A 27,820-nucleotide genomic window follows, 5' to 3' on the forward strand; every position below is an offset into this window, starting at 1 on the left:
TATTGAAGATAGAACAAAAAAATGTTCTACGGTATTATAGAATGGATCAATATCTACAAGAAAGTCCGCGATACCATATGTCCATCTTCAGTAGTTATGTTACTACAACAACTTTTTTACGTTTTCAAAGTAAATAGAAGTGCCGACAGTAATCAAACCATGTTATCCATACACATATATTAATCCTTATCCCATTAAATGATGTTTTATTATAGACTGTTTCAATACCAGCAAAATACTTTTTAAATGAAAAGAATTGGATATTCCATTCAAAAGATATAACGAATTTTTAAAAGTGTCAATCTACAGAAAATAGTAGGTATACTGTTCGAGCAGGCCGTAGTGCGGGGGTCACGGAGGAATTCTACCAATATGCGTCTTGACGGAACACAGTGGGGTTTTGGTCGGTAGGAATCCGACATAACACACGGCCCCTCCCCCGGAGGCCGTGGGCATCTATGAAAGATTTCCCCACTAAAACAAAAAAAAAGGCCGTAGTGCGGGACGGGGTAAAGGTGATTTTCATGTGATTAAAAATTAAACCTATAGTCCGACCTATAGTAGACTTTTGAAAGAAAGAAAGAAATCATTTATTTCAACACACACAACTCACAAGCACATAATAAACATTACAAAGCACGAAGTTTAAAAAATAAAAAGAAAAAAAAAATTAAGTAAAGTAAAACAAAATAATAATAAAATCATCAAAATATGTGAGGTTGCGTGCGCCAAAAAAGGATGCCACTCAGGATACCTGAGGCATAACGCCTCAGCACTGATTTTCAGTGACACCCTTCCGACATCCAGATTTTCACTGTAACGATATCGCTATTTATGCGGGTGAAACCGCAGGGCATTGCTAGTAACTTATAAGGATGCCCTTTGACGGAGGCATTCATAACATCTAAAACATTACAACCGTTATAATATTTACCATATTTTTACTCATAGAGTACCTAATATGTTCACTTTTTCTTATAAAATATTGGATGAGGCATGAGATATAATAATTATGAACATTCTCTATGTTTCTTTCTACTGTAAAAATATTCATAAAGACTCTTAATTATATCTACTTTCATAACACAAATATCGTTCAAATAATATATTTATTGGTGCCATATAAACTTTGTGACGCTCATAGTTTTATATCAGTAATTCAACAATGGAAATATATACAAGGAAAATCCGTATATAAGATAAAACCTATGATATGCAATCGTCGATATTATAGTTCGCAGGGCGTATCAAAATCAGCCAGGGAAAAAGCACCCTGTAAAGTTTATGATTGATTTTTTTCATCTGATGCGCCAAAAATAGTGTTATTGTTTTGAATGAGTATTGTATAATGATTGTATGTAATTAGCAATGTGTTGTGTTATGTGTAATATTTTCGCGTTTGCAAGACATAATATTAAGTAATATTACATAATGAAAAGCCGTTCACACAAAGTATAGATTGTAAACTGTACAATCTTTGAGCACGATTGTAAGTATCTATCTAGACTTTTCATTGATTTATTTTGACTTACATTTTTTTATTAGAATTACAGTTGAAAGTTGTACAAGAACAGTGAAACTGTCACATAAATAATAATATAACTTTATTAATAATTTTCTCAAACTAGTTTTAATACCATACATCAAATTAACCACACTTCACAAAACAGAAAGACCTTCCAACTTAAACAAACCACTTACTCATTAAAAGAATCCGGGTTCGGGTGAAGCATCCAGTTCGTATACATTCGCACCGCATGTTCCAAACATTCCGCCTGTTGCAAGTGACAGGCTGTAGACAGCATGTCGACCCGATGCTGGGCTCTAACTACGCTCTCGTTCTGTGATACATCCCATCCTAAGTCAGCTACAGTACCATGTAACAAACGTAGCACGTAACGCTGCGGAATAAGTAAAGTATTTTTGGTATAGATATTCTATTTCATGAAGTCCGTTTGACTATGGATGTTGACTGTGTATTGATAATTTCACAGCACAAATATATTATGTAAAATATATTTAAAATTTAAAATACCAAAGATTTTTTTTGCTTGCGCTCCCTACGTTTACACACACAACAGCCCTTATCCGTACATGTCACTACTACATCCAAAGCCAAACGGACTTCGTGAAATAGAATAACTATATCATGTTAAGAAAGTCTAATTTACAACCGTCTAAATAAGAAAGTTTTCATTTGCACTGTTTTTTGAAGTGAAACTTTTTGGCGCGTTGAGAGTAAAATTTCGTCGCATCACGGCAATACCGTCACGTCACGCAGGCGACGATTTTGGTATTTTTTAATCTTGCCAAAGAAGTTTCACTTCTGACACGTGTGCTCGGCACACACGCTCTTTTTTAAGTTTATATAATCAGAAGTTTCGTCTAGGTGATTTATGATTGTATTTATAATTTAAAGCTGGTGCCTTCCGGTTGGTCCGATGTAGCTGTACACACGAATGGATTGTTGGTTGATCAGCATCAATCTTTAAGTTTATTCCTTTCAGTTTTTAATAGAGGCATTCTGTAATCTGTAAGTTAAGCTTTATTTCCAAAAGGCTATAAAGTTAAATTTTGTATTAAATGTTGTTAGAGCGAATCCTTTAAATAGTGTGCTGTTATTTTTTCAAAAACTTACTTATTTACAATTTCATTCTAAAAATAATTATCTATAAGTACGGTACTTAATCAACCAAAATTCCTTTACTCTTAATAATTGTTCTTATTACACATACAAAACAATATCATCATGATACCTAATATTCCATGCGGTTTATCATTAACTATAATCTCATCATATATAACCTTAATGATAAAATTCATTGCGTTAATAAAATTACTAGACTATCGATAAATAATAATACAAAATGAGTAATTCATAATAATTAAACAAAGTTGAAATACCCAATGCTCTATATCACAAAGTATGTACCTACTTTATTTATTTAAGTACGTCATAATTATATCTTGATAGAGATATTTATTATATTATTATTACACCGTGTGACCAAATATCGATAACAGTGTAAAACAATGGTTTACATCATCAATAATAGAATATTTTGGAACTATTAACTTAATTTTAATATTTTAATAATATAATCATTAATTATTTTCCGTATATATTCACATTTCATGCGTTGTTTATAATTAAAAAAAATATATATAAAATGATTGGTAATAGTGACACCATTAGGTGTTCTAGTACATTTCGAAACAGGTGACGCCATCTCTTGATACTTTAACGGAACTAAATTTTGATAACTCTTCTCTACATGAATGAATAGGAATGGGACAAAATTAACTCTATTAAAAAATACACCTTCGTGGGTATACAATATCAATGAGCCTTACGATCTTACTAAATAATATTACATAATGTACAAATTAACATGTAACATTGTTTTATACTCGGATCATTAAATTCTTGATAAATACTAAAAATTACCTGATATTCCAGGTAATAAGCTCCTTTAGACAACATAGTGTCTATATACCCCAGAGCCACCAACCCCGCTTTCCAGGGAACATAACTCCTCTCATGTGACAGATAGCTCGTGATATCCAAAGCTACTCTGTAATCGAGTCTTCCAGAAAGAGCCAGATTCATGGCATCGTCGATTATCTGTGCTCGATTAATCGGATGGATTTCTTCGAATCGTTTCGGATCGTTTAGAATTTTGATAAGCATCTCCCAGTTACGTTGGTCGTAGTTGATGCGATAGAAACCTGAACACAAGAATTATTATTAGTATTAGTAATTTTATCTTGTAAAATGTATACATTTACTGGTTATTAACTAATAACATGTATGTTGTACAATTCAATGTGAATTATAATTACTATTCATAAAGAACACATTATGTATAGCGCCAAGCAGTCAGCACTTTCTTTTCAGTACTCAAATCATATTTTTTTTAATCCTTGTGAATGAAACTATCAGCGCAATAATATCGTTACAAAGTCAATAATTTCTCAATAATAAATTAATAAAGTACACACACAAAACTACTTAATGTCATACCAGTCTGTTGTATATTGGCTATTATCCAATCATCTTTGCTGATAGAAATGTTCTCGACGACAACAGATCGTTCACCCTTCAACCATAGTTGTGGTTGAGTGGACTGGAAGTTTTTTTCGGAAGCCGTTGTGAAAGATATCGGAATCCACCACACTGGATTCTCATCAATTGTGTTGTTTATCAGGACGAATCTTTCCTGTAAATAAGAGAAAAATGTTATAATTAAGTAATAAAATGGCTTTTATCTTACAGCTTCTGATAAAAAATACTGCACGACGTATAAATGCACCCCGTCGCTGTTTTAATTTCTCGGAAAAAATGAACCATAACACAATTATTAAGCCTCATATTTTGTACACTCATATTAATAAAAATCTACTAGTGCGATCATTTTAATAGCAAATATTTATAGGTATTCAAAATTGTCAAAAATATTAAATAGATAGGAATTATGCAAGCGCAATAAAGTACCTAATAGTAAGTTCGTTCCAACCTTCTCAACTACAACCTGAACCTTGTAATAAAAGATCAAAACACCATTTTAACCTTACCTGTCTAAAACTAACAGCGCCGGTATCGTAATTCCTGGTAATCGTAAGTACTGGGAAGCCAGTTTGAAGCGTCCAAGAGTCCATGATAATTGCGACGTCTACGTCAAAGTTGCCCCTTTCTCTTGCAGCATTGGTAAGAGCACTCCAAAGGTCCTTCTGTTCTGCGTCACCATACTTCTTGGCGTTTAGGTAGTCAGTTATACCGGCGTTGAAGACGTCATCAGTTAGGAAATGATTCATCATACGGAGTATTGCTGATCCTACAATTGAATTTGGTTTAGTTGAAAAAATTATGTATGTATAAATTGGTTTAAATTTTTATTTGTGTAATATCGAATAGTAGTAGTACTCATAAAAGGTCAGTAAAAATACCTTTTCCATATGAAATTTTGTCAAAAATAGCGCCTATCTCCTCTGGGTTTCCAACTTCCACAGAAATTTGATGGGATGAAGTCAAAGCATCTAATTTGAAAACGCTCTGAACTTCATTTAACACGAAAACCTCCATCAACTTCCAAGTACTTTCAACCTTAAAAGAAATATTAATTAACTGTTACTCTAGTTGGACAGTTTTACTTATGTTAAATGCCTGGTAATGCCCTTGATCTCTAGCTCAGGCGCATATTATAAACTACATTATTACATTTAATAAAACCTTAATAATCATCATGCAACGTGGATTCCTAGTTTACCTATTATAAATTACAAAAATACCAATATCAAACGAACATCTTACCGAGAGCCATATTATTTAACAAACTCATGTTACCCTCAACATTTAAATATTTGAACTAAATAAAATGTACCTAACCCTTACCGCATCAACAGCCACATACTCCACATAGCTAGCGAATCCTTCATTCAGCCAGATCTCCGACCACCACGCTGGCGTGACCAGGTTCCCGAACCACTGGTGCGCGATCTCATGCGCCACCACGGACGCTACCCGAGCCTTGGCTGTGGTTGGTGATACGCCGTGGTCGTATAGCATTGCTATTTCTCTGAAACATTACATAGTTACATACAGCTGAGTAAACTGGTATACGCCTTTAGAAAGAAAGGAACCATTTATTCCAATACACACAACAATAGGTTTATAAATTATTAAAAAGTTATGAATACATAAATTTATATGTGGTTGCGTGCACTAAAAAAGGAAGCCACTCAGGATACCTGAAACATAAATACCTCAGCACTGATTTTCAGTGACCCCCTTATACGATAAATCAATAAAAATGAAGTACGGACATACTTAGAGCAGTAGTACGTTATTCACAAATGTTGACACGATTAAATCTGTTGGCAATATCCATTAAATCATATACATACAATTCACTGGTACATTATTGTTGTAAGATTAATTGTTCAGGTGTCAAATAAATAAAATTATATTGCAATTTCTCCGAACAAAAACATTGATATTAAAATCCTAAAGGCGAATTTTCTCTTGCTAATTTCATCATCGTTACATCCAATAAAATAAAAGCAAGATCTACCAGGCAATCACAGAACAAGTGTCGAAAACATTTGCATAAAATATTAATGAAATGCTCATAATATAATACAATTAATCTAAATACAATATAATACAATTGTGTATAAAGTTCACTAATTGCATTTTAGCCTACAGAACCAAACCCGCCATTAACTACATCAGACGGTCCGAACCCTTCAAATATTTCCTAAACCACGTGTTAATCTCACGGTTAATTAAGCGTACAACTTACAAGGGAAATCATTTGGGGACCAGTCACCCCACTACCACACGTGATGGATTATAACGAATTATATTTTCTCTTTATGCAATAATCGATTGACACCCTCATCCTGATTTATGACAAATTTTTCAAGCACTCCCAAGGGTATTCTGGGTTACAAATCGTTTACTGTTATCAGATTTCAAATTATAATTACAAATAGGTCTGTTATTTTTAAAACAGGCACCATACGTCGTTTATTATGAATGATGTATATAATAAATATTATATTATAAAGATTGAGAATCTGCAAATTATTCCAAACTAGGAACGTAATATTCATTCGTATTTTTTTAATGATATAATTTTCAATACGAATTATATAGGAACTTAGCATTTAAAAATGAGGCTGCAAATTAAATTAAAATTAATACCTGAATGTTAACAATCCCCAGTTCTCCATAGCACCAGCTTTAAAATCTGGCAGCGCAATCATATCTATCTTCGGCAATGGGAATTTGATTTTATAGTACTCTTCCAAAAACTTTAGTATCTTCGGACCAATATCTAGAGCGTAGGCCGCAGATGATAATGCTTCCTTTCTAGCCCAAACTGAGAAGTTGTTATAGCTCATATTGCCAAAATCAGTAACAGCAAAGGCAACCAAATACGTTGACATCGGTAGAGATTCCGCGTAATGATCCCAGATGTAATTCTTCAGAACTTTGCTGAAATGTATTTATAACCATTATTTTACAGTCATTCCAGAAACACTTCCGTGATTAACGCAAAAGCGTAGAAGCGACTGGTCCTGGGTTCGAATCCCGGTGTAGACGAAGAAAAAAAAACGACCCAGTCTGACAGGACAAAAAGTGATCTTCTTTTTGTTAAAAACATTCGTTCTTTTCGCGTTTGCAGTAAAATTAACAATAATTTTCTTATCCATTATGTTTTACTGTTCTCGGAAAGTTAATAAGTTAAACTATAATATACTTACTGTGGTTCACGAGAAACAATATTCATATTGGATACGGAACTCATATTTACTGGTCGAGCTATACTAATTGTAAACTTTGCTTTGAGAGCGGGCTCGTCCCAACAAGGAAAGGCCCTCCTCGCGTCCGTAGCTTGAAACTGTGTTACTGCTATCCATCTGAAAAAATAATCAAGTACTTTTATGTACGCGGCTTTAAGATATCAAATTTGTTTATGGGTTATGCAGACGAAGAACCCTTACCGCTTGTCCTTCTTTTCTTCATAGGAGCTTCTATAAAATCCATGTAAATTATCATTTAGAATCCCCACATACGTTATATTCAAAACGTACTGCTGACCCGCTTTTAACGTCTCTTCAGTAGTCAGTATGTGAAATTGCTTTGAGACATCTTCCCTTCTCTGTAGAATTTTAATTGGCCTACCGTCTTCCTTCTTGAACAATTCTATACTAATGAACGTCAACTCTACACCGTGAAACGTAACCGTGTCTGTTTCATTTCTAACCGTTATTATTACACTTATTTCACCATCAAACGTAAAATTACCTTCAAATATATATGGCGTTAATTTTAAATAATAACGTTCGGGTTTGATATTTGAAGGTAACCGTACATCGATAACTGTATTTTTCTCTGGTTGAGTTGTAGTTTCTATTAAAGCTGTTGTTTCTATATTAACACTAGGTTCTGTACTTAATGGTATCACTAATAGTTTTGATTGGTCACAGTGAGATAGTTCATATTTTGTCACATTTGCTAATTGATCAGTCCTTGGACAGGCTGCGAAGTTATATACTATGAAGGCTGTAGCAACGAGCGCTAGGGAGAATATAACAAATATCACTGTTGCAAGACCCTTGGAAAGGTACACTCCTCTCTTGGGTTTTGTCGAAAATTCAGTTTGCAGGGTTCCGTCCATGTTGGATGCTTGCCGAACTTTTAGTTCCGTCATTGCGGCCTGGAACAAAAAAATATAAATAATCATATTATGATTTAGAGTTCTGGCTACTGTGATATGAATTTTTTCGAGATGGTAGAGCGCTTTATGACAGATGCAATTTTAACGTCCCTTTGCCGGCTTTCGCCAGTTTACAATTTTAAATGAGATTTCTTATTGGAAGTAGACATTCAATTCCACTTACTAAAAAGTACAAATCAAAACAAACCAATCTAGTGACTCAATCTACTTTAACGTTGCAAGAACACGTACGCTTTCATTCAGAGCGTCATAAATTATATGGATTATTTTATTGCTTTAAAGATAAATGCTTTTGAATTTTAATGTATGATTCAATAATTTTTAACCGATTTTCATATTTTAAATCAATGAATATGATTTAGTTATTTATTGTATGTTGGTAACTCTACATCATCATTATTTTTAATTTTTGACAAAAAAAATCAACGGGACTTAATTAAAATTATTAATGTAATTTGAGTACAAAATGTCATATTACATAGATAATAACGATAGTTTAAGGTCAAATCTATTAGATAAGTGATTGTAGAGACAGTAAGATAATTGAACATATTATCGTGAGCCATGTGTATTAAAAAAGGGTCTATTTAAAGAAAAATATTCCCATGGATATAGAATATAAAGTTAAAATTTTCCTATATTATTACAAAATCAATATTTCAATGTGTTTTCGATTGAAATATATGCTCGTCAAACAATATATGCTCGTCCTTTAAACATGAGAAATTATTTACCATTATGTATTAAAATTGTAACAAGCTAAGGACTATACAAGTATACAGTGTACATAATAGACGTAGGTATTTAATAGAACAACAGAATCCAGACAGAAAAAAATATAGGCAGGACATAATAATATGTCCTGCCCTTGTACATGCAAATATTTGTACATGCATCACGCATTAAAAAGGCATGAAGAAATTGAATGCAATTTAATAAATGAATTTCTAAGTACAAATATATAAAATTAACTAGACAATTTACTACAGACAAAGCCGCGAGGATAAACTAGTGTAACAATAAATATTTAATCTCTTTAGCTGCAGCATCGTGACCTAAAATATGAAATGGTGTAATAAGAAGAGTGAAGTTAAATGGTTTTACGGTATCGAACTCTGGAAAAACAATTTAGTTTGATGAGCTTGGTTATATAGATAATAACTGTTTACAGACAAAGAGAAGTTATATAATTTCTACTATTGTTTATTGAATTGAAAAAACAACAACAACAACAGTGTTTGTTTTTAAGCTAAACTGCTATTTTATTAATTGTGAAAAATATGCTGAAAAAAAAGAAATGATTTTTATTATATTTTTTTCTCTGCGGAAACTATACTGAATACAGTGAAAAAAGATCACGTAGATACTTTTGAATTTAGGAAATAAAATGAAATATGACCACCCATGTTGTTTGTATTTAGGCGTACTTGAAAAATCACTAATCTATTTTTCTTAAGTACATGCGAGTAGCTGAATAAACTTTTGTATCCTATTTGTATGCACTGAGTCCATATAATTTATTAGTGTACGCCGTATACCGAGAACATCTCGGCTATAGCACACACACTATGCACAAAACCATAGAGGCTCTATGAAAATAATAACTATAAACATAATGAACGATTAATGACGGTTATACTTCGGTAGTCTTATACACCAATTTGTTTAGAAATTAAAACCGCCTCAACACGGTTAGTAACGTAAATAGATAATTTAGTAATCTGTGGTAATACTAATATATAAATAGTACCATAGCCTAAACGTCAACATAATAACAAAAAATGTACACACGTTTGAAGCTAATAAAAAAAGGAAATGAGTCGCGCGTCTTCCTTCTTACGAACCTCTTATTACTTCCTACGTCTTTATTCACACAGCCTATTGTCTTTGAGACCACCATTGATACAATGTTAGTGGTACTTCTAGTGTTATCTAATTATCAAGGAATCTATGAACACGTGTGCGTCAACACATAAACAATAGATAAACAAGATGTTTTGTAATATGATAACTATTTTCAGTTTTAAATGTTGTAAAATTAAGTGCACTTTTGATAGATTTTTTGTATTAGATACGTTAATATATTTTAATAACTACATTAATTGATAAAAACAGAATATATGGATTGTTTTTTTTTATCACGACATTGTGTTACTACAGTTAGGTACTATTATGTGAATATATTTAATTAAATTAAATACATATTATGTTGAGTTACAATTTTGTGACATTGGAACTTTAGCGATTACATTTCTCTCTAGGTACGACAAAATTTCATAAAGTCAAAAAACCTATCATACTCCCTTAAAAACACCTAATTTTTTATTATTTACCCTGTATAAGTGTATAATACACAATATTATTAACACTTTGTAAACCCGTCAATTAAACTTTAAAAGAGCGTGTCCCTTGAGGCGCTCCGTTATTTAAGTTTGAAAGCGCTTTCAAAATTGCACAAACATTTTAAGCTTCGTGTTTCGTGGCTAGAAATGTTGATTAAAATTTAAAAAACGCATTAAACGTTGTTATTCTTCGTCCTTTCTAAAGCTATGTACACACTCGTTGACCGCAATCTATTGAATAAGTTTGTAAAGGCGTTTGTGTGCTGTATTATAATTTTATAAGAATTTTTATAAGATTAAAACAAATTGAGAAATATTTTTAAGGTATTAAGAACGGGTTTCGTAGATTCTGAATATTATGTTCTGTTTATCTAATGTGGATGTTAAAAAGACGAATAATTTATTAAACGGCATTTAATATCATAAGCACATGGTGAAACTAGGCTATTCTATCATGATGTCCTAGAAAACATTGCAATATTGTTATTACGCTTAAAGAGCGAAAACAATCATTGTAAGCTTCAAACAAAAAAAAAACATGTAATGGTCAAATAAATAAATAAATAAATAAAATCTTCAAAAACCTATCCTAGTGGGAATCAGTTCATGTTATAAAACCACCACAACGCATTGTTTCAATGTAGAATAAACCATTTATGTCAGTCTCACTATGGTTCGTAAGGAAAGTTCTATAATTTACAGTGAATTAAATGCTATGAGCTGTTTTTCAGGCAATAGCGCGGGACCGTTTAGAAGAAATTTACATATTATTTACTTTTTCAAAATGGACAGGAGAGTGTGAAAACTCCCTAACATGAATATACATTACCAGGCTACTCTCCTTTGAGAGGTAAGCGACGGCACCAGTATTATCATAATAATGGAATTTTAATTTTTCACTAGTTTCAAGGTTGTATAAAAATCATAAAGAATATTTAAAATTTCATTGTGTTTATAGGTTTAGGTATAATTGATTTTTATACGTATTAAAATCCTGAAACCTACATATTTATCTATACTTAAAAATTAATTAGTAAACTTCGATAATATAACAGCACCTTACTCTTATCACTTAGGGGTATGAAAAATAGATTATAGATGTTGTCTGATTCTCAGATTTGCATACAGAATTTTTAAGCATCGGTGAAGGCAACCACATTCAGCATTCTATAGAAATATGAATATCCCACAAAACCAGAGTTATCCTAAAAGTTAAACGACTTACTTCTTCTTGATCTTCTACCATGACTTTAACCATTCGTTTTAAGAAAACAAACGTAGGTACTTTGTGCTTTAAAAATACATCGTCAATGTCATTACCTCAGATTTTTCCAAGTCAAAGCTTAGGTACAATGAATGCTCACTCTACCAAACTACTAAACGATAGTCTGTAAAGCAAAAGAGATATTCAAATGGCCGTAGGAATAATGTATGATACAATAACGACCCGTCTCCGGTACGTATAGCTCATTGAATCGCAAATTCGTTACAAACTGCTTCGCTGACCTGGCCTTCGAAACAAAGCCCTGATTGTAATTCTGTGAACTCAATGATAAATTCTCTCCTCCTCGTGTTGAGTACCGCTCCTTTGAGCTGGAACATCCCCAATATTATTTTTCGCTTTAAAGAGTAGCTTTTTGCCACTATGAAATGAGCCTGCTCTTATATTGGTGCAAGATATGCTTAAAGCTTATGTAGATAGATACTATGGGATAAGATATTCTGATTTATTTTGATAGATAGAGCGTTTCATCTTTAATTCAGTTTAAAAAGGGCTTACAATTGACAATATAAATATATGTATTAACCTTTAAGGCATTAAATGTACCTAGAATTATGATTTCACCACCCTAAAAAGTATTAGCTAATAAAACGATACGAGTAAAAACTTAAAAATATCTACATCATGTTGCGTAATCAACGATGCAATATAATTCAATCGCAGCATACTCCCGAAGGGTATTTCTGTTTTCAACAAAATAGCATCAAACTCTACCATAAATAAAGCCCAATTATTTTTCTTTATTTTCAATCAAACCAATTACAAATATCATTATGGGAGAATCGAGGCATGTCTTTTTTATATACTTACATGATTTTTGCTAGTTTTCACTAACTATGACAATTAGACATAGACATAGACACACATTTATTTACAATCAATAACACACACAACAACTGACAAATAATAACAAAACACAGAACATTAGTTACAAATAAAGAAATAAAAGCAATAAATAGTTGTTATTATGTGCTATGGCTGTAAAATGGTTCATCATACTTATTAATTAATCATACTTATTTGGTTTTCTTCATTATTATTATGGAAGATGTTTGCTACTGTTCTTTTGAAAGACTCTTCAAGATCTAAATCTGCAAATATTAGGCGATGCAGGTACGTAACAAATGCGTGACTGTGTTCCAAATTGCTGTTTTACTTTTGCTATTTGTCTAGCCGTTATGGACATAAGAGCTAAACCGTGTATAAAAACTTATAGTAATAACAAAATAGTTTAAACTAGCTTCTACATGGACAGACCTTTAGCACGAAATCCCAAAGGGCTAAGTGGTAAACATACAATGTACACCCAAAGTTTACCCTCGTTATGTTTACGCTGTTACAAAAACGCGGCCTGAGTATGCTAATATTATAAAAGCGAAATATGTATGTCTGTTTGTTGCTACATCTGAACCGCTGAATACATGGATAATTTTAGATATAGAGAGATGGAATCATGAAAAGGGACTAGGTCTAGTTTTTTCACAAATTAAACTTTAACACGTTCGCGGACAGTAACGACCACTGGCGTCTAGACAGCTAAAAGTGATACGACAGTACGTCTGTCGACGTATCAGTTTTTACTTGCATAAAATCAGTACGCCAAACGACGAGCGATTTTTCATACTATCATAAAGAACGGCATGTTGTACTGTCATCACAGGTATAATTACGACTTTTGTACTGTCACTGCATTATTTACAAAAATTCGTCAAAGGAAGGTACTTCCACGCATACATTCATATTTTTTTACCCCTCTCCCCGCGCACACTACGCCCGTGGGCGTCATGTTTGCATACGGTTAGTCGAGTACTGCGCCACTGCGGTGATCCCGCGTGCCGCGTGTGAATTGTTGTTTAGAAAGTGAGTATTTTGTTTCCAACGTAATTTAATTGTTTTACTCATACTGGATGTACTAATTCAAGTCTAGTTGCTTATGTAAACAACATATTTATGTTGCTATTGTTTGTTGTGAACACGATTTTGTTGAACTAAATTTGTAATGAATATTTTTTCAAATGGCGTCTCGAGACTCGTTCGAAAAAGAACAAAAACGTCTTCAAGACCTGTTTGATGCAGCGTCTACCCCTGAATCGAGTCCATACCCATTTGCTGATGATGGTGACTATGAATCTGACGCTGAGTACTTACGACGTTTACGCCTATATCCGTTCTGTCATATCATATGGTTTTTTAACCATGTGTTGTAACACTACGCCCCTGGGCAATGTATGAAAAAAAGTAGTGTCTCAGTAGCTGCAACCTGTAAACCAGTACTGTCCGCGAACGTGTTAAGAGAGTGAAATAAGAAGTGAATGGATCATGTATATTCATCGAAAGCTAGTACTAATAGGACGTTTAGGAACTATTCTTACTTATTATGTTACAGCATATGACTATATGAATGAATGATAAGCTCTTAATGCCTAAAGCAAGGCTAATAACCCAACTCGTTCATCAATACCGTCGGTCTACCAATCGAACATTGAAATAAGTTAAATATCTACAACATAACTGTTTTATGATCCTTCTGAATTGTATGTAATTTTTCGATTTGATTCTTCAATCAATATTTATAGGGGTTCTTAAAATTCTTAAATTGGAACCTTCATCTCCTTATATACTATATAGTATGTGCTTCAATTATTTTATATCGTTTCAATGTGAACTTTAATTGAAGAAATAGGCAATGTATCCCTACAGAAATACCACGTAGGTACTTTGAGTATTCAAAATTAGATCTCATTACCCGCGAAATAAATAAACAATCCACTGATCTAAAGCATGTGGAACCATAAACAAAACAGGCGTTTATTCACTACGTGAGAAGGAATGACGGTCTATTTTTGTTATCTACGTATTAGCAACAGGTCACTTTAGGGTTCTGTAGGAGAATGGCTAGATGACTCAGAATTTCGCTATTCCATCCGTTGATAAATGAAAGACATTTTACCCTAAGATTGGCAATTTATCAATAAAATTTCTCTGAATGAGAATTATAGAACAATATAAGGGGAATGACACGTCGTCACGGATACGTAGGTAATTAAGCTTAAAAAGCACACTTATATAAACATATTGATGGACGACTAGCTCTACTAATAAATTTATCCAAAAATGCCGAAGGCAGTGATCGAAACCAGGCACTACTAAAAAAGTAAACAACGGAGTATTTTACGTTAAATCACCTTGTTCGTGAACCATATTAAAAATGACATAAAACATTACATATTGTGTTTGTAGTGTGGTTTTTCAACAAACAACACTTTAATCATAAAAGTTCGACTCGTAAACGTGATATTAAACAATTATATGAATGCGTCCCAATAGGTACAATATTCAGATAAGGTAATATAGAGATTGAATATTAATGTTTTACATCAGTACCTACATAATAAAGAAACAAACGCAATTACGCTACGTAATATTACTATAATCAAGATGTATAAACTAATTTATACTATAACATTCAAGGGAAAATCATATATTGAAATATTTTCTCGTTAATCCACGTATAACCTTATCAATTGACCCGTAAGTCTATTTTCCTTCGCGGCATAGTTTTTCTCAAGTATGATTCAATAACATTGACTCAGTCGCCTTACTGTGTATACTTGATAAACTTGTTCTTTTCTACTCAATCAAGTCTACATGACGTGTAGCAAGTATATAGAGAAGCCCTCAACTAATTTAATCTAACTTTTCTTATTAATAGTTATAAGGCTTTCAGCTAGTAATTATGCTCTTATGGTTGATTAGAGTGATAATTTACAAATATGATTAATGAACGAACATGGAAGGTTCAACTTGTATTAATTGATCCTTCGTTAGCTACATCTTCCGGCGAACTTTCCTTTTCCTAAAATAAAATAAATGTACAGCGAAAAGCCCAGCTATCGTCACACTAATTAAATTGTACGTTTGTTATTCACGACCCTTAAAAATCACAAATCCCAATCTGGATGATAAGAACCCAAAATGGATAGCTAATAAATCGAACGTTATCACATATTTAACTAGGGAATAGAGGGGTCCCTTGCGTGGCCCCTTTGTAGCATATTACACTATTCTGTCCTTTTGTTGTGATAAAGGGCTCTTCTCCCCTCACACGTGAAAAACACAAAGGGTTTTGAACCAAAGTTTTAGTATTATTATACGCTGGTAATAATAAATAAAACGATGGCCACATTGTCGAATGCTGAGAATTAAAATGTAACGCTTATACCGTGACAGTTTGTATGAGGTAATGCATTTACTATGAGCTTTGCTAACGGTTGAATAATGCATTTTGATTTTAATAAAAATAGCTAGCTGAACAATGAATGGTAACTAGTTTTAGTAGACGCTGTATTTACGATTTTTCGATTTTCATTATAGTTTTGAATGTCAGATTATTTACACGGGCTTTTTCATTTTTTACGTTGCTAGTAGATAATTATTTTATTAAAGTAAGATATTTTTAAATTTATTTAAACAATAGCATTGAAACATTGTAAAGTTTTAATTCAAGAATAATTTTTCACTAAACTGTAACTTAGATTTATTTATATATTTATATCAATAAGTAGTCACCTAATAGCCACTTCTACTGTGACCTCGAGTACTCACAAGTTTACAATTGACTATTACTGTTCCATATAAAGATTAGCTTATAATATTATTGGGTATTGTTTTCTGTACGGTTTGAACCGTTAGAAGTAATAAAAATGTATTTAAACGTTTATTTATTTATTTATTAATACTTTATTGCTCTGAATAAATTACAAATTGAGACATAATATAGGATACATTGTAACAAACGGCGACCTTATCGCTAAATAGCGATTTCTTCCAGACAACCGGTTGTACAGAGAGAAATTAAGTAAAGGATAGGAGTAGGGCAGAGCATAAATAAATATGTGAACAAAAATAAAATGAAGAAGAGTAATAAAAAATTAATAAAATAAAAGATTATATTTATAGGACCGAAAAAGTCCTTGAAGATGTAAATGTATTTTTTTTTATAGAATACAACTTTTATATCGCCTCCTCTATTCATTTAATTCTTACAAAGTTACCAAAATATAACAATAATTATGAATTCATCATACAACAATATCTCCGTTATCTATACTAGTAATATTATAAAGTGGAAAGGTTTATATGTATTATGTATGTATGGTTGTCACGCATAAACTTCTGGACCGTTTTTGATGAAATTTGGCACAGATAATCTTTAGATCCTGACAAAGATACATAGGCTACCTTTTATTGCGAAATAATATTTATATTATGTACCACGGGCGAAGCCGGGGCGGATACATGTAGAGCTGGTAAGAGGTAAGGTAGGAACTATGGGTAGGAAGCATCACGTCGATATTTACAAGGAGATTTCAAAATTACAAATCGATTTAAAACAATTTGGCGTGATCGATTGCCGTCGTTCGTGTTTTGTCAACGCTTTCAAATTGCTTTTTAATTACCACTCAAGGGAAAACAACCTCAATCACTTTCGCAAAGGAGTGTAAAAAGTTAATAGTTTCTTCAACAGCCGTTTGTATTTTTAAATATTGGTATTTTCCTACGAGATTCATAAAGCTTTGAACTCGACAGCTGCTAATTCTTTCCTAGATGTTTATGAATCTGACAATAATTTTATTATGGCTTTTATTAAACAAATCTATCAAATTCAGACGGAAAAGTACAAAAGATATACATCGAAGACATTATTAGTAAATAAATTGTCTTGATACGAGCCATAACATTTTTGCAAAGTTGTCAATCGGAAAGACATTGATTTTTATTCACATAAATGTTTTAATTAGTTAATATCCCCAATTCTTTGAGGAAAATATTTTTCAAGGAAATTGAAAATATTATGATAGAAAAATTAAGCCATAAAATGTATCTAATAAATGCTATATTTAAAATTTATTTCTTACACTTTTTATTATTAAATTCAGTACCTAATTTACTTTAAGTTAGATGTACACTAGGTAAATTAAATCGGACACTTTGAAAAATTATTATCTGCTAAACGGACTTTAGTTTTCCCAGGAAAATTTATAAAAAAAAATTACAATGTAAATATCTATATATCATAAACTTTTATATATTCTATCGTAGTTCGTTAGGTCATAAATCGAATATTTAATACTGTCCACGTTACCTTTAGAATCACAGGAAACATAAAAGGCCTTTGAATAATTTCCGTAAGCGTATATAAGGTGCTTAATTACCTTCCTCCTTAAAAGATATACCGCCGATTTTTTCGCGAAATACGAAATGATTTCCTTAAGGAAAATTTCATCCTTACTATCCTTGAACCTTATCACAAACATAAATATTTATCTACCGTATTGAAAACTACGTTACAGGACGCCGGCCGATTAATGTATTGTTCCGTTTCGATCGCTGCTTATAAATTAATTGTAAGTATGTAATAAAAAATCTTTACCTCAACGTGACGTAGTGTCCATTGTTCTTTTAATCGCGGCTGTTAAAGGCGGGAAGACACGTTAACACAGGACACAACCGCCTCATTCAGAGTTCTGGTGGCAACTGACCGCCCAGCTTTGCAGTGGAAAGGGGCAGAAGGCTAAGCTCACGAGATTTTTGATGGAAATGCGATAGATCGTCGATTTTCAATAACGCTGCTGAAAAACAAGATGTTTTTCAAACTTGAGTCGAGGATGTAATTAAGGTAAAGCGCTGTCAGGTCATTAATCTTAAAAGTGAGATATTTGTTTTTGTTTAACTAACTATTTTTTAACTTTTTATATACGTTTTATTTAATTATTTGGTAAAATACTTCTCAAATGACTAAATTTAAAGAAATAATGCAGGGTCTTTTTCATCGTCTGCCCTAAATTGACTTCAATTTTTTTCAAGTGCCGGTGTATAGATGTTTTCTTAGCTAAGAAACATTTTACTATTTACTTGTTGCTAAATGCTACCTGTTTCTTAATATGTTATCACTGGTATAATGATTAACACATTAATAACCGATCAGAACATTGTAATTTGTAAAATAATAAAAAAATATAATTCTTATCATTATCAATTTTTTAACCTGAAACTTATTCGCCGCTACCAAAGCTCTTCAATTTGAATGAAGGCAATTTTTATGGACCCTCGATTATCAAATTATCGTTTGCGCTAACTAGATTTCATACTTTCTTTGCGCCAACTTTTTTATTTAGTTTCAATTCGTCCAAATATTCAATTGTGCCAAAAATAAAAAATAAATGCTTTTCTCGTTAGATTTAGTTCCCAATACCTACATACCTAATTACCCGACTATATAACCTAATGTTGTAAAGAGGTAAGAGCATTAGCATTTTGGATTTGAAGGGCAAATCATTTTGGTGAACCGGGCGTATAGAGAGTGATAGAGTTCCACTACTTCGAAGTTCGAATGAAAGATAAATTCATAGCGCTGTTTGTGAAAACCTTTTTTTGTGTGCTTGATTCGTTACAATATTTATTTTTTATTCATATTTATAATTTACTTACTTTATTTTATTTGTATGTTAAGAACAAACACAAATTGTTTACTTATATCGATTTTAAAAACTTTATTTTACTATATTTAGAGAGTTAGGGGTGGGGCACGCAACTATTTTTTTTATAATTAATATAAACAATATAAATAAACAATTATTTTTTTGTATGTAAAGAACAAACACAATAATTTAAATCAATTGAATTGTATCAATTTATCTACGTTTATTACCTTTTTTTAAAGCTGCTGGCTGGCTAAAACAGATTTTTCATGAAATGCCCACAAATTACATTTTTACATATAAACATCATTTTGTAAACGGAGCCATCTATTTAAAGCATCCCTTACTTGTGAGGTTTGTTAGTTTAAAGAATAATTCATAGATAGCACTGTTCCTTTGAGATGAATGCGTTATTAGAATAACATCTTTTAAAGGTGACTACAGGCCCATGTTGAAAAAATTATGGGTCATTTGAACCACCAGGTGACCTATCTAGAACGATATAAGAGCATAAAATAATAAGATTCAGCACTATGCCGTCACTTGTAAGCTGTCCACCTGAGTGCAGATGAGAATTCGAAAGTACATTTAGAGATTTTTTCCCCTTGTGCATGCATGATTTTTGTACGGCGTTGCGGAATAATGGATTAAAAGCAGTATTGAAATAGTATGACACAGATGCCGTACCTACTCTCTTCTAAAATAAGTAGAATGATGAATTTTAAATTCAAAATTCAATTTTTTAAGGGAAGAGAATCTAAAAGAATCAAGAAGGGATCTCTTCTTAGAGATAGGCTGCGTTAATTAAAGCTACGAACAATAGAAGCAGAGTAGCAATGAATAATTAATATAGGTTAAAAAAATAATAATAAAAAAATAAAGTTTATTCGATTCAAAAATACCACGGTATAATATTATCATGAAATTGTTGTATTGTCACCGAACCTTGATAAGGCCGGCTACTCACGTACCTGCAGCAGGGGCAATATTGGAACAATCTCGGTTGGTCGGCAGTCGGAACAATTTCAGTTGTCCTCTAAATTGCCCCTGCTTGCCTATACAGTTATACACATTACAATTAATGAGGATCCAATTTCAAAACTGTCCCTGCTGCAGGTACGTGAGTAGGTATGTTTAAATGTACAAAGTTTGAATGAAATCTGTTCCTTTAGTGGGGCAAATTCGAGCCTTATGGCACAAACATAGAGAAGAAGCTAATAGAAGCGTGTTAAAAATGTCGCAAAAGTGGGAAAGTGTTTTCATATTGCACATAGGTACCTAATATTCCTACCTTGATGAAGCCCAATATGGCTTTAGGCGTAGGCGGAGTACAGTAGACGCCATAGCCCGCCTGCGAGATATAAGTGAAGAGTGTGTTTCCCAGGGTGGGGTTGCACTGGCAGTATCTTTGGATATCTCCAATGCGTTTAACACTTTGCCCTGGGACAAAATCCTAGACGGTCTTGCTCATCATTGCATCATCTACCGCTCTATCTCCGACGCATCATCCGTTCATATCTTGGTGGACGCAAAATTATCTTTCCCGGTCAACATGGCTGGGGTAGTCATAGGGTTGCATGCGGTGTTCCACAGGGTTCTGTTTTGGGACCTCTTCTGTGGAACATCGGATACAACCACGTGCTTCGAGGAGTGCTGCCGCAAGGCGTTAGCGCCATCTGTTACGCCGATGATACTCTAGTCGTGTCTACTGGCCGGGACTATAGGGAGGCGCGACTACGAGCTACGGCTGGGGTGGCACAGGTGGTCGCCAAAATCAAAAGTCTTGGGCTAAAAGTAGCACTCGAGAAATCGGAGGCTATATGGTTTCACGGCCATCGGAGGGCTCCACCAACCGGGGAAGATATTGTGGTGAGTGGGGTGCCCATCCGGATTGGGTCCAGGCTGAAATACCTCGGTCTGGTACTCGATCCGCGATGGACATTCCAAGCTCACTTTTCGGCACTGGCTACAAAGCTCAGCACCACGGCAGCGGCTCTCTGCCGCATTATGCCGAATATTGCAGGGCCGAGCGGAGCATGTCGCCGACTCTTTGCTGGAGTTATGCGCTCACAGGCGCTGTACGGGTGCCCGGTATGGGCGGACAAGCTTTTAACGCGCAATACTATTGTGCTGAGGCGGTCGCAGCGAGTGATAGCCATAAGGGTTGCAAGGGCGTATCGCACTGTTTCGTATGATGCGGTGTGTGTTATAGCCGGAACTGCACCCTGGCACCTCGAAGCGGCCGCCCTGGCGGATGTCTACTGGCGTAGAGCGGAAGCAAGAGGGAGGGGCTTAGAGCTGACCTCCGAAACGCTCGATGCCTGGAAACAGGAAGCTCGAGACGCGGTGTTCCGAGAATGGAGTCGGGAACTGAACGCATCGTGCGTGGGGGCCTGGACTCTCAGCGCGATAAGCCCGGTGCTAAGAGAGTGGGTAGAGAGAGGGTGGGGGGCACTCAGCTACCGACTTGTGCAGGTCCTGTCGGGGCATGGATGCTTCGGCAGCTACCTGCATAGGATTGGACGTGAACCGGCCCCCTCTTGCCACCACTGCAGCAGCCAATTAGACACGGCCCTACATACGTTAGTCGAGTGTCCAGCCTGGACATCCGAAAGAAGGTCGCTCGAGGGCTTGCTGGGAGCGAACAACGATCTAACCCTGCATGACCTTGTGAAGATGATGGTCGCTGATGACGCGAAATGGGGGATGGTCGCAGCCTTCTGCGAAACCATAATGAAGGCGAAAGAAGATGCAGAGAGGGCCCGGGAAAATGACCCAGCGGCGGATCCTCTGCGTCGACGGAGACCTGGTAGACGGAGGCGTCAGTGTGTCCAACGTCTGCCCTGAAACAAGAGCTAACAACTAAGCACAGGGGGAGGTTTACGTAGAGACGAGCATACTGCAGATATGCTCGCTGCAAGTAAACCGGCCCCCCCTGCGACAGAGGGTGGATAGCCCGGCAATAGGGCAGCGTTATCATTATGCGATACCGTCGCCTATTGCCAAATTAGGGGCTTGGGCGAGTCGCCCAGTTGCGGCACTCACCACGTAGGCGGCAGGGGTACAAGGCCTGGCTGTTAACCCCTGTCGCCGAAGATGAACGGTGGCCACCGTTGGGTTTTAGTGGGTATGGCTTCATGCGAGTCCCACATACCCCCTCGGGCAGTAAAACTGTAGAGGGGGATGCGTAAATGCATTTCCCAACGATAAAAAAAAAAGGTACCTAATATTCCTGTGGGTGTAGTGTGAATCATAGGGTTCTACGACTTTTTATACTTCTTATCAACAAGCTGAAGCCGTTCAGATAAATGCGTTATTATTATATTCTGTTTCATGATTTATCACAATATATTCCGTTAAGAAGTGAACTGTGTTATCATGACTGAGCACTTTTACAAAGAAACTTTTCGGCCTGTTGTTATCTAATTTTTCCTTGTTTTATCACTGGTAATTATGATAAGATTGTTATAGTTACAGTTATCTACACGAATGATAATGACATTTTGTTTCATGTGAATTTCACAACATTTATGAAACTTAGGGCCGATTTTTCAATCCTTGGTTAAAATTTATCCGTCCAATAAAGTATTACACGAACATTTTAAAATGTCACCTGTAAACTGTCAAATACGGACAATAAGAATACATTTTTTAAATGGTAGTTTAATACGTTATTCGATGAATAAGTTTTAACCAAGGATTGAAAAATCAGCCCTTAAACTAATAACGTAGTACCTATACAAGTCAATCAATTCTGATATGACCTTATTAATCAGTCAGTCAATAAAGAAAGAAAATATGTATAGAAGCATTACCGCTTTTATTATTTACGTCTGTTTGTTCGTATAAATTTGAGCAAAAGACTTAACTGTCTACATAGTGCCAGAAATAGAAGAATATTATGAAACCGACCAAAACGCATCAAATGAAAACATGTATCATCAAAATCGGTTTACCCAGTTTCTGGGTTAAAAAAATACTGTCGAATTGAGAACATCTTCTTTTTTTGAAATAGGTTCAAAAGACAATTCCATAGTTACAACAAAACAAATTATGTTGCAAAATATGATAAAATACAGATGAGTTGAATAATAATCTATAAAATTTTACTTTAAAAAATTTTTAATACACTGTACAAGCTAATTTTACTCTGTATAAGCATAAGCTCATGTGTATGAAAGGAAAGCATGTATTGTTTTTAAGCTCATGAAATAAACTGTCATCTTTATTGTGTAGCCTTATAAATATCAGTCCAGTACTTAAAAATATTAACTAAGTAGGTAACTAAATATTAACTACCTACCTACGGAAAAGACAAAATCATAATTTCTATCTACATGACCTAAAAAATAGGATTTGATGAAGTTTTCTTAGAATTTAAAAGAAAATTGATCGTTTATTTCGCCATAATTTGTTAATTTTCATGTATAGTTTCGATTAGATTGTTGTATAATTAAAAGATAAGAACACAATTGTTATTTTTTTCATAAAAGCTCGATTTGGGTACAACTAGTCGATAAGAGCCCAGTTTGATCTTGAGCCAACTACTCATGGACTATTTTTTTATTATATCGTCATCGTTGTTATCCCGTAAATACCGTATAAGGATGACGTTGCTAAAAGTTAAATAAATTGCATATAAATAGTTTACTGGTGATAACGTAACTTAATTTAATAGTGTAACTGTACGAGAGAGCACAAAAACTACCTATTACGTAAGTACATATAGATTCAGTTTTTTTTTTTTTTAATGGATTTTCTTTAAATTATTTGAGAAATAAGAATTCGGTCGATACTGAGGATTCTATCCGATTTCAAAATACGGAGGGGGATCTCAATTAATCTTTCAGTTTTTTGTTCAACAATTTTTAAACTTAAAAATGTACCTAATAATTAATTTACCCAGTAGACTTTGACGCTTTGAATGTTCCTGCGCATATTGATTGTGACAAATAAAATATACACGAATTCAAATCGAATTCGTGTAAAGTAAGTTAATTATCCAAAATATAGTTTCTAAATGGTCTAGTTTACCTATACCTAATTATTCACGCAATATTTAGGTAATAGGTCTACACATATAATTTTACGCTCAGACTGAAAACGATCATTGGGCGGAAAAATATAGCTCACAAATTTCGCGTTGTGGCTCTATTAAAAACGCTCACAACGTTTTGTGGCAATAAAAAATGCCACGACGCGTCTGAACATACATCGGTTTACCACAATCCAATCCATGGACGAGGATTTATAATGTATCTTCCATAGCCCATAATTTTTTTTACTTAATATTATAAACAAGTTAGTATAATTAATAATAATATAAAAATTTATTGATTGCAGAATGATTCTGAATCTACTGGGAATAACATTGTTGTGTATGGTAACATGGCTATACTACCACTGGACCCGCGTGCGTCAATACTGGGCGAAGCGCGGGGTGCCGCACTTGCCGCCCAATCCCATCATGGGAAGCCTCACCTTCCTGCAGCGACAGAACCCTGTAAATATTGCTTTGAATACTATCCACAATGTGTTACGATTTTATCTCCTTAAAAGTACTGCATAAACAGAACATTGCATACCTATACTTATACTGAACGTCATAGGAATTTCATATCATAATTTTAGTTGGCACTAACCCTACATACTCTATATAATAATATTATTCATACTAGTTTTATTCTTTTCAAGGGAGTTTGGATGATCAATATTTACAAGCAGTTCAAGAGCCCGTATGTAGGAGTGTGGATGTTCTGGCGACCAGCTCTCATCATCAATTCACCAGAATTAGCGAGGAACATACTTGTTAAGGATTCCGCTTTTTTCCGTGATAGATTTCTTAGTTCAGGTTCCTCGGATCCCATTGGTTCACTAAATTTGTTTACAGTTAATGTAAGTATTACATAGCTGCATTTAGATTTGAGCTTATCTCGGAATGTTTATATTGCATAACAGAATGACTATCCAAATTCGTCAAATGCATGAGACCTTAAAATATATTCTATTATAAAATTCATCTTTTCTAGGATCCCTTATGGTCATCAATACGAAGACGTCTAACAAGTGTATTTACGGCTTCCAAACTAAGAGCTTTACAGAGCCTTGTTGATTTAAAGTCGAGCCAATTAGTGCAACGATTAAAAAATGCAGAAGACACCAGCAAATTAAATATCAGGGTACGTATTAGGATTTTTCTATTACAATCACTACAGTGAATTTCAGTGGGCATAAAACATTTTCTTTCGTGCTGAGTCCACATAATTGTCAGTATTGTTTGTACTATTGTCTTGTCTTAATATATTTTAAGATTTATATTATCCTTTTCCTAGATGGTATACATGGATTATACAACAGACATCATCGGCACAGCAGCATTCGGTGTGGAGACCAATGCCACCCTCACTGGTGTGGACCCGATGCGCACTGTCACGCAGGCGTTTACCACCTTCGATCTTTATAGAGGCCTCTGCTGGAGTAGTATTTTCTTTTTTCCTGAACTTGTGGATATGTTTCGGTAAACATCAACTCGTAGCTTACTGTAGCATACATACCTAAAAACCTCCTATCTCAATTTTTCTACATCTATCTGTGATTCCAATAACACATTACACTCGTTGTCATAAGAGCCATACATATTTTGCGATGTGACCACAAAAGAGTTTTAGCCCAATGAATTGCTTACCTATTATAAGATCGTGTAGGTTTTTTTTATCTAGAATATTTTATTCAAAGGATTAATTTTCAATGATCTCCAACAGATTAACCTTCTTCCCAAAATGGTCTACTGACTATTTTAAAAAAGTCTTCAAAATAGCCTCGGAACACAGAAAGAATGAACGACCGCGAGGGGATTTGCTCGATGCTCTGCTAAAGTTGATGGACGAGGGAGCAAAAACTAACGAAGGTATTATAATTAAAACTATTCATAAAAATTTTATAGTTTCTAATTAACTTTCTTCAGGAGTAAATAAATTTGGTATGAGAGATATGGATGACAAAGAGAAGTTGCTTTAATTTGTTACTATTTAAATTATTGATTAAAAATACCCTTAGATACTAAGTTATTAGTAAGATATAAAAGATAATCCGATGATCCGATCGGAAGGTATTTATTTATATTAAATATATACTCTTACAGGAATAACCGAAGAAGTAGTTATAGCTCAAGCCGCAATATTCCTATTTGGAGGTTTTGAATCAACCTCAACAATGATGACCATGAGTTCTTACGAATTAGCGTTCCATCCTGAAGAACAGGTAAGTTTAAAGAAAGTATAAATAAATAAAACTAACAAAAAAAAGTTTGATATTAGATATAACTACGAACTTTGAAAATATAATGTATTTACAAAGATATTATTATATTATTCGTGAGCTTCTAGGAATGCACGAATTTAAAGCGAATTTATATCTTAAGTTTTTTGTTTTTAGCAAAAGTTGTACGAAGAACTAATAGCGTTCCAAAACGAAAGTGAAATGGTCAATTTGGAAATATCAAAGCTTGCTGATTGTCAATATCTCAATGCTGTTATTAAAGGTATGTATAAAAATATATATTTTTTTATATACTAGATCAAATTTTCAAAATTGTTCATTATCCTTGCGTGAGTAAAGTTTCGTCTTAAGAACCTTCCATGTGCATTAACAAAAACATTTAAAAAGGTACCCAAAAAAGCGTAGTTTTTTTTAACTTGAATACATTTTTAAGATGTATTTTTTGTGTTGCAGAAACTCTTCGTAAATATTCGCCAATGGGCTGGCTAGATAGAATCGCTGACAAGGATTATAAAATAGATGAAAACTTAACAATATCCGCGGGAACACCCGTGTACGTTAACAACATTGGCATGCAATATGACGACGAGTTGTTCTATGAAGCTGAAAAGTTTATTCCAGAAAGATTTTTACCCGAAAATTCGGGAAATATCAAACCATTCACATTCTTGCCTTTTGGCGAAGGCCCCCGAAGTTGTATAGGTGAGCTTTTTCAATTAAATAAGAAAAAAAATACACTTATTTGTTTCTTTCGTTGTATTATTTAAAAAATTAATATCATTGGAGAGTCTAATTTGGCACCACCAGTTTCTAACAAGTTACTTGATTTTAATTCATAACCTTCTTTTAAAGTATCGGTTTTTTTATAAATGTAATATTAATTTATTTATTTCAGGCAAACGGTTTGGACAAATATCTATGAGACACGCATTAGCAAATTTAATATTAAACTACAAACTGGAAGCATTACCTGGAGCAAAAAGGCCAAATGAAATTAAAATTGAAAAACGCGGTCTCCTTCTTGTCCCAGGCGAAGAACTTTATATAAAATTTATTCCTAGAAATTAACTTGCTAAAAAAGTTTAAAGTTTTTTTTTATTACAAATTAATATGACTATGTTTACTTAATAATTGCAGTTGATATTGTGCTAGAACATTAATAAAACGTGTCTCAGTAATATATTGGCCTTT

General features: G+C 33.8%; 2 protein-coding genes across 4 annotated transcripts in view; one reads left to right on the plus strand and one right to left on the minus strand.

Annotated features, from left to right (window-relative positions):
* superdeath (Suppressor of ER stress-induced death) overlaps positions 1-27,820 on the minus strand; it is a 39,342-nt gene that overhangs the window by 3,555 nt on the left and 7,967 nt on the right. Inside the window, exons 1-10 of one of the 2 annotated variants that reach the window (XM_090106691.1) lie at positions 18,304-18,421; positions 7,510-8,225; positions 7,270-7,425; positions 6,707-7,000; positions 5,393-5,576; positions 4,948-5,104; positions 4,576-4,835; positions 4,025-4,220; positions 3,449-3,729; positions 1,702-1,901 (exon numbers count right to left, since the gene is read on the minus strand). In XM_090106691.1, coding sequence (XP_089962817.1) covers positions 1,702-1,901; positions 3,449-3,729; positions 4,025-4,220; positions 4,576-4,835; positions 4,948-5,104; positions 5,393-5,576; positions 6,707-7,000; positions 7,270-7,425; positions 7,510-8,219 — 2,438 coding nt within the window. In that variant the 5' untranslated portion in view covers positions 8,220-8,225; positions 18,304-18,421. Of the gene's footprint in view, positions 1-1,701; positions 1,902-3,448; positions 3,730-4,024; positions 4,221-4,575; positions 4,836-4,947; positions 5,105-5,392; positions 5,577-6,706; positions 7,001-7,269; positions 7,426-7,509; positions 8,226-18,303; positions 18,422-27,820 lie in introns of those variants that run through there. The other variant, XM_090106692.1, reaches the window with a different exon arrangement.
* Positions 13,365-27,809, plus strand: LOC149905270 (cytochrome P450 6k1-like). 2 transcript variants are annotated; one of them, XM_090106695.1, is made up of 10 exons: positions 13,365-13,730; positions 24,695-24,854; positions 25,046-25,246; positions 25,381-25,530; positions 25,684-25,868; positions 26,113-26,258; positions 26,493-26,611; positions 26,786-26,891; positions 27,083-27,331; positions 27,525-27,809. In XM_090106695.1, exons 2-10 carry the CDS (start codon positions 24,696-24,698, stop codon positions 27,695-27,697), a joined length of 1,488 nt encoding a protein of 495 aa, XP_089962821.1. In that variant the 5' UTR covers positions 13,365-13,730; position 24,695; the 3' UTR covers positions 27,698-27,809. The 2 variants fall into 2 exon arrangements, with proteins under 2 accessions (XP_089962821.1, XP_089962822.1); XM_090106696.1 differs by lacking the exon at positions 13,365-13,730 and adding an exon at positions 18,423-18,549.

Source organism: Colias eurytheme, chromosome 10, assembly GCF_061535395.1.
Source record: "Colias eurytheme isolate Ceu_HAF_F1 chromosome 10, ilColEury1 Martin Lab GWU primary, whole genome shotgun sequence".
Taxonomy (NCBI): Eukaryota; Metazoa; Arthropoda; class Insecta; order Lepidoptera; family Pieridae; genus Colias; species Colias eurytheme.